Source organism: Pistacia vera, unplaced genomic scaffold (genome assembly GCF_008641045.1).
Source record: "Pistacia vera cultivar Batoury unplaced genomic scaffold, PisVer_v2 Contig824, whole genome shotgun sequence".
NCBI classification, from domain to species: domain Eukaryota; kingdom Viridiplantae; phylum Streptophyta; class Magnoliopsida; order Sapindales; family Anacardiaceae; genus Pistacia; species Pistacia vera.
The window spans coordinates 629,021-636,937 of NW_022196695.1; the positions used below are offsets into that span (position 1 = coordinate 629,021).

General features: G+C 36.7%; 2 protein-coding genes across 2 annotated transcripts; both read left to right on the forward strand.

Annotated features, from left to right (window-relative positions):
• The first annotated feature begins 2,370 nt into the window (after positions 1 to 2,370).
• LOC116117903 (G-type lectin S-receptor-like serine/threonine-protein kinase SD2-5) lies at positions 2,371 to 5,416 on the forward strand. Its single transcript, XM_031403901.1, has one exon. It carries the CDS (start codon positions 2,803 to 2,805, stop codon positions 5,227 to 5,229), a length of 2,427 nt encoding a protein of 808 aa, XP_031259761.1. The 5' UTR covers positions 2,371 to 2,802; the 3' UTR covers positions 5,230 to 5,416.
• A 1,079-nt stretch (positions 5,417 to 6,495) lies between these two features.
• LOC116117892 lies at positions 6,496 to 7,630 on the forward strand. Its single transcript, XM_031403895.1, has 4 exons — positions 6,496 to 6,513; positions 6,644 to 7,091; positions 7,182 to 7,479; positions 7,572 to 7,630. Coding segments are annotated over exons 1-4 (807 nt in total). The 5' UTR covers positions 6,496 to 6,511.
• Positions 7,631 to 7,917: the final 287 nt, after the last annotated feature.

Below are 7,917 nucleotides of genomic sequence, written 5' to 3' on the forward strand. Positions count from 1 at the left end.
GGTAGTGATAGAGGTGATTTCCGCTGAGTGAAACAACTGGAAAAGGCAAAAGTCACACGGCCACAACAGTGGGTTGTTACCGGCGATTGGCAGGGCGAATAGGAGGTGAGATGGGTTTTGGTCGGCAGACTAAAGGGAGTGGTTTCATGTTGTCCACGTAAAAAACAAGCCCTATTTGGCTTGGGTTGTCAATGTCGGCGGTGGTTGCGGTGGTTGTTTTGCCGCAAAATGGTTTGATTTCGGCCAGATTGTGGACATATTTTCTAGGAAATGACTCAAAGGATGAGTGTGATTTGCATTTTGGTGTGTTGCCATTGTCAACTAGTCGACTACCGATTTGTATTTGGGGTGTTTTTATTGGATTTCAAACCTATAGGGACTGATACGTAATTTTTAGGGGTGTGTTTAATGGATTTCAAACATCTGGACATGTTGACGTCACTGGTCAAAATCGGTTTAACTGGTCAACCTGGGACCCAATTACTTTGTCTGGTTTCACCTCGGGTCAGTTATTAAAACACTATATGGGAAATTTAAAAAAAAAAAACACATTAATATTAATAAATTATCTCACTAATGACTAATGTATTACTTATGATGTATAAATTTTGTCATTAATGATGTATAAATTACGTCACAGTGAGAGGAAGACATCTTCTTCGAAATGGGTCCAAAGTTAGGCACAAGCGTTACATAAATAAATACCTCTTGTCGTTTATGTTTAAAGATTAGTTAAAATTATAGTTCAACTTTTAGTCTTCTGTGAAAAGTCACTCTTTTCAACACGCTTTCACATTGTTTTTACTAAGCTAACATCAATCATCCATTTAATATTATTGTTTTTACTAAGCTAACATCAATCATCCATTTAATATTATATAATTCCAACTTATGGAGAGGGACAGCCAACCAATTAGTATATATGTGAAAATGAAACGATACCGGACAGTAAAATAATGATTCAGGCGTGCCGGAAAATAAAGATTATATTCCCACAACTTTTTATCTAAATCCATAGTATAATACACAAAGTGGAGGTAGTTTGTGTTAGTGGTTGTCTGATTTGATTTTTAATTACAATTAATTAAGTATTACAACCCTAATCAATGTATTACTTGGTACCCAAGATTAATTCCACAAAGCTTTTCTAATATAATGATTTTTTGTTGTTTTAATGAATGGGGTATCCGAGTCAGCTTGCATGCATCTCAAGTAATTCTCGAGACCCTGAAACTATCGGTCGAGTAAGAGCTTTAGTGATCACCCCTATTAGTAATCGTGAGGACTTGAACTCAGGAAACTATATTAGATTTTCTTTTTTTGGTGATCGGGGTGTGTCTGGGTCAACTTTCGGACACCTCAACTAATCCATCGGGACTCTGGAACTACCGGTCAGGTAAAAGCTTTAATGGTCACCCCTATTAGCAACCGTGAGGACTCAAACTCGAGAGACTATGTTAGATCCTCATTTTACTCTTTTACCCTCAAGGGGACTCAAACTTGGGAGATCATGTTAGATTCTCCTCTTGCTCTTTTTCTATCAAGAGAACTCGAACTTGAAAAATCATGTTAGATCCTTATTTTCTCTCACAAACGTTGACATGATAGCTCGTAATTGGTTAGGTGAGACCCATTATTGGGTAGGCAAGACCCATTACGAGCTGATCAGTTATGAGTTGACACGTGTTAGTGAGAGGGGTTTGTGAGTGTAGTATTACTATTTCTCTTTTACTATCAGGCCACCTAGTAGTGGTTTAATATACCGAAATTTTGATACACCAACACCCACAAGCGTTAGTGCTTTCCTTAATGTTTGATACTATATGTTATATTATAAGTTTTATATTCAATAATATAAGTTACATAATAAAAATATTTTGAAGATAATGAAATCTAATACAAGTGGATTATAGTTTTGAATTTATGGGAGAATATATGAAAGGAATCCATAGAGTTAATTACTTCATAGGACCAGGGTGTTCTTTCTCGGATTTAATAAAATTATTATTCGAATCTCTTAAGGTTGTAATTGTATTTATATTAAGATTTAAGACTAATAAAAAATTAATTAACATAAATTATAATTCTTAGAAAAACCACTATAATATTATTTCCTTGCTTCTGTTCTTAAAATTTCTTGGCATCTTCTTCAAGTTTCTCGTTGATTATTCATATTTTATTTTTTAATTAAAAAAATGGCCACTGGTTATTCACATCTCAGAAATCTATCGACTTCTTCATGCCAATAATTATTATGAAAAGGAAAATACCAAGAAAACAAGGACCCTTTGAAAACTGGTCAAAAAACAAGTGAAAACATATCGTTTGATCATGATCTATGTTCAGAACCAGACAACATATGAAATGAACTAACGTAAAAGAAGAGATCATTCAAATGTAGAAGAAATAAAAAACGGACAAAACATTGGTAGCTGGATTTATTTAAGTTTAAATTAAAGTAGATCATAAAATTTTCACTACCTGCCCTCCCAACCCTGTTTCTTCTGTCTCTTTCTCCTCCTATAAAACCAGTTTCAGAATCACGCTTCACATCTTAAAGCTTTCATTTTTCTTAAATCAACACAAATCCCAAAAAATCCTGACTCTGCCAATCCATTTGTCTCTCTGATTCCATCACTGGTTGAGGTCAGTCACTTTCTTTTACTACTTTCTTGCTCATCATTTTTTTTTTTTTTAATTTTCACTTGTTTTGAACAAAATTGTGCTTGTAGTTAATATTCAGACTGATTTTCTTTTGATTATCTGGGAAAGCTCAGTGCTTCTTTTTCAGTTATAGAAATTATGGGTTTGTTCCAGTATAGTGGAGTCTTGTGTTTTTGTCTTCTTCTTTTGTTCAAAACTTGTATTGCTGACTCTCAACATATTGGCAAGATATATCCTGGGTTTGAGGCATCCCACAGTGACTGGGTTGATAAGAATGGCCTATTCCTGCGGTCTAACAGCTCAGTTTTCGCTTGTGGATTTTACACTGGCTTGGATGCTCAACTGTTTTTGCTTGTTGTCATTCACATTAGTAGTGCCAAAGTAGTTTGGACTGCTAATAGAGCCAAATTGGTTAAAGGATCTGAGAAGTTTGTGTTTGGGAAGAATGGGAATGTTTATTTGCAACTGGGAGATGGTGTAGCTTGGTCCTCAAATACCACTGGTCAGAAAGTTTCATCCATGGAATTGCAGGACTCGGGCAATTTGGTGTTGCTTGGAGAGGATGGAACTGTTGTTTGGCAGAGTTATAGCCATCCCACTGATACTCTTTTACCCGGCCAGGAGTTTTCGGAAGGAATGAGACTTAAAAGTTTTCCCAACAGCAACAACATGAGTGTTTTTCTTGAAATAAAGTCTGGTGATTTGGTGTTGTATGCAGGCTATCAGACTCCACAAACCTATTGGTCCTTGGCAAATGATAGCCGAAAAACGAATAGTAGTGTTGGTGGCAAGGTCCATTCTGCATATCTGGAGTCCTATGCATGGAATTTCTATGATCAGAATAAGAAATTGCTTTGGCAGTTCGTCTTCACCGAAAATAATAATCCGAATGCTACCTGGGCTGCCATTTTAGGCTCAGATGGGGCGATTACGTTTTCTGATCTTCACAAGGGAAATCAAGTTGTTTCTGAGGCTATCAAGATACCACAGAATTCTTGTGGCAATCCTGAGCATTGTGGCCTGTATTATGTGTGCTATTTCGAGAATTGGTGCCAGTGCCCTTCGTCTCTTCAATCTTTCAATTGCAAACCTCCAATTTCTTCAACCTGTGATGGCTCCAATGATTCAGCAGAGCTTTTATTTGTTGGCGAGAATCTTTATTATTTTGCACTTGTCTTTGTTAAACCCCTTTCAAAATTCAATGTTGAGGATTGCAAAGAAGCTTGCCTTCATAACTGCTCCTGCTCTGCACTGTTCTTTCAAAATAGTACTCAAAATTGCTATCTATTTGATCAAATAGGTACTTTTCAACGCTCTCAGCAGGGTTCGGCTGGTTATATTTCATATGTGAAGATTGTGAGTGGAACCAGTGATGGAAGTGGAAACAAGGGAAAGAAGACTCTATTAATTGTGTTCATGGTTATTGCAAGCATAATTGTGATTGCTGTTCTACTTTATCTGGGACTATGGTACCGCAGAAAGAAGAATTCAATGAATTTTTCTCAAGAAAACTTGGAAGAGGACACTTTCTTGGACAGTTTTTCTGGAATGCCTATTCGCTTCGGTTATGATGATCTCAGTAAAGCAACTAGAAGCTTCTCTACAAAGGTTGGTCAAGGAGGGTTTGGCTCTGTTTATCTAGGTGTGCTACCCGATGGAACCCAGTTGGCTGTTAAAAAGTTGGAGGGTATTGGCCAGGGGAAGAAGGAGTTTAGAGCTGAAGTAAGTATAATTGGGAATATACATCATGTCCATCTGGTCAGGCTCAAAGGCTTCTGTTCTGAGGGGGCTCACAGGCTTCTTGTTTATGAGTACATGGCAAACAGGTCTTTGGATAAATGGATCTTCAAGACTGACAATGAAAGTCAATTTTTGAGTTGGGATACTAGATTCAATATTGCAGTGGGTACTGCAAAGGGATTAGCTTATCTCCATGAGGAATGTGAAGTGAAGATTGTCCACTGTGACATAAAACCTGAAAATGTTCTTCTTGATGATCATTTCACTGCCAAAGTTTCAGATTTTGGTCTGGCGAAGCTGATGAACCGTGAAGAAAGCCTTGTATATACAACACTGAGGGGTACAAGGGGGTACCTTGCACCAGAATGGATAACAAACAATCCTATTTCTGAGAAGAGTGATGTATACAGCTATGGCATGGTCTTGCTTGAGATCATTGGCGGCAGGAAGTGCTTTGAGCTAGAGAATGATACCGAGAAAGCCCATTTTCCTTCATATGCCTTCAAGATGCTGGAAGAAGGAAAAGTAAGCGAAATCCTTGATCCAAGACTAGACGTCAATGTAAACGATGAGCAAGCTTTCACTGCAATCAAAGTTGCATTGTGGTGCATACAAGATGAGATGCATCTGAGACCGCCAATGACTAAAGTCGTGCAAATGCTTGAAGGGCTCTGTGTTGTACCTCAGCCACCTACCCCTTCTCAGTTGAATTCTCGGGCATACTCAGGTTGCTTCAAGTGGAACGATGATGGTAGTTCATCTGGAATACTTGGTGACAGTAGTGGCATACTTATGTCAGCTGTTCGACTATCAGGTCCAAGATAATAGAAGCAATGTAATATAGGAGACATATATATAGATTTGTGAGCTTTCCAGTATAACAAGGTTCTTTTTACTTCTCAGTAGCATTTGAACCATTAGACTTCCTTTGCTCATTAAGCTTGTAAGTTATATCAAGTGAAATCACTTATGCCCCAATGAAATTTTAGTTTGTCAATTTTGTGAAAATTTCCCATTTCAAGGTTTTCATTGTTCCTTTTTTGCTGGTTTTTATGATAGGAGAATACTAATTGAACTGATCAAGAACCAAAAAAGAACTGAATCTATTTCAAATTCACAAGTAAAAAACATGCCATGAGCAATCCTGCAGTCAAGCACACTGATTGTCAACCAAGCTGGAGAAATGGGCATTTGATTGATAAATTAGTATTTGTATTATACATTAGTCGATACAATTCGTAATCTTGTAAACTAATTTTATTGCCGATATATATATATTCCAATTATAATTTTCTCTCTGGCATAGAAGTCTTTGTGCTGAAGCTAGAAAGAAACAAGGTGATGACTAAAGATGCTTCTTTTTCCTGTGTGTAAACCAACGAGTTATATTGTTTTGACTTGACCACCTTACAGATTGAAGTCACTCCTTGTAACTTTGGCAATCCATTTGTTTGTGTAAGGCAATTAACAAATGACGTCCGTGACTTTTTGTTTTTATTTCTCAGGTCATTTTCTTCTTCAATCTGTGACTGATTCGGAAGCAAGCATCATCAGAGTGCTTATTACATAACCCAGTTAAGCAATTGTCAACCAAGCTAGACGAACCGCTTGGAAGCTTGGGTCCAGACCAGAGATTCTCTTCTGAGCTTTAATAGTATAAACGTGTTCTCAGNAAATAAACAGTTTGGTTATTCCTTTTGCCCCATTCATGCAATAAACAATAAATTCCAACAAAGTGCTAAAGAGGACCTACAAAAAGCGTTAGTTTACCAAAATTAATGAAGTTGTCATATGCTCAGTTGTACCCTTTATTATTCAGTGACTTGGGCTAAACATACAACATTTCTTTAATTTTCTTTTATACTATACTTCTTCCTAAAATTTCCGTTACTTCTAGCTCAAACAACAAATAAAGCAACTAATTTGTGGTCCCCTCTAGGCTTTATATACTTAATAAAGCAACTAATTTGTGGTCCTCTCTAGGCTTTATATACTTAATAAAGCAACTAATTTGTGGTCCCCTCTAGGCTTTATATACTTACTGAAGGATCCAGTATTTGAAGAACAATTTCGCAAATCGAAATCCAAAGACTTTGCGTTGTTCATCATGTAAGTGATGGTTGAGTGTAATCTTTATATTGTCTTCGAAAATTTTCTAGTTTAATTTTACAGCATTAAGTGCTTGTTTGCGGCCGAAACGTTTGAATTGTTTTGAACTACGTATTTATGTGTTGTTCAGGTCACAGGACTCTCAGTCTCAGCCTCAGGATTCTGATCTAGAGAGCCCGAGTGATTCGACGCAACGTGAAAATCCTCAAGGCGCTCCGAATAAATTACTAGCTTGTTATGCCTGCCTACCCGAACCCTTGCGAAAAGCTCTAAATTGGATGAGTGACAATATTGATATAGAATCCAATTGGGGCCGCGGGCTATATATTGCGGCTTATATGATTGTTATCTTAATGCATCCTTTGCATTACTACGCTTATGAGATCAATTTCGATCAAAATTGCCTCGAAATCGTCAATGAATTAAATGCCACGATTGCTGCTGTCGTCTTCTTTAATTTTTATATGCTGCTCTATACTCCCAATTGTTTAAAAAATACCTTTTCATCTAATCCTGGTTCTAAAACCGCGATCGGACATTTCTTCTTTATTCAAATACCAGTATTGTTCATGACATTGGTAAGCTCATCAATTCTTCGACAGCTAATTTTGTTTTATAATCTCATCATACATAAAAAGAGTTGTTTAAACTTGCTGTGGTTTGTGCAGACGGTACTTCCTTATTTGACAACGGGAGCGAAAGACCAGATCTTTTTGGCGGCAGCTGACTTGTTTCTTTTCGGATATATTCTACTGGTTATTGGACTGTCATTAACTATTAAAAGAGCTACTGAGATTAATGGCTTTTTTGCCGAAGCTAAGTGGGTCAAAGCTGTATTCAATCTTTTTCTTTACCTGCTTGGGGGTCATGTAGGTTACTTCAGTCACCACTTATTTTTGCTAATTTACTTGAGTATCACAGATGTCACGATTTATAAACAAAATTCAACACATAAACACTACATTGGTATTCAATTTAAAACTCATCATATGTATTCGGTCTGTTTGATTATTGGTTTTATAACAATCTAAAAATTGCATTTGATATTATGNCTAAAGAGATAGCTTCTGAATATGATGACAACTCACCATTTTCTTCCATCACAGACAAAGCATAAGCCACAATATCTGTTTCAACAAACCTTTTAGGTGGTTGAATCATTCTTCTTGGCCTGTCTCTGGCAATGTTGTACTCTTGATCTCCTTCTTGTTGAATTTCCTCAACAAGCTGCTGAATTGAAGATGATTAAGAAAGAATGATAGAAACATGCTGAGTAGTAGTAGATTTTGAAATTTCTAGCTCCACCTCCTTTTTTGTATCCCAATTGTTAGGAGAATCTTTTCCAAAATGAAACATAAAAGACTCATTAAAAGTAACATCCCTACTAATAAGGAATTTAGGATT

Coding starts and splice junctions, on each gene's coding strand:
- LOC116117903 (XM_031403901.1), top strand. CDS start 2,803: ATGGGTTTGTTCCAGTATAGTGGAGTCTTGTGTTTTTGTCTTCTTCTT.
- LOC116117892 (XM_031403895.1), top strand. Junction 7,092..7,181: donor CAGTATTGTTCATGACATTG/GTAAGCTCATCA, acceptor TGGTTTGTGCAG/ACGGTACTTCCTTATTTGAC.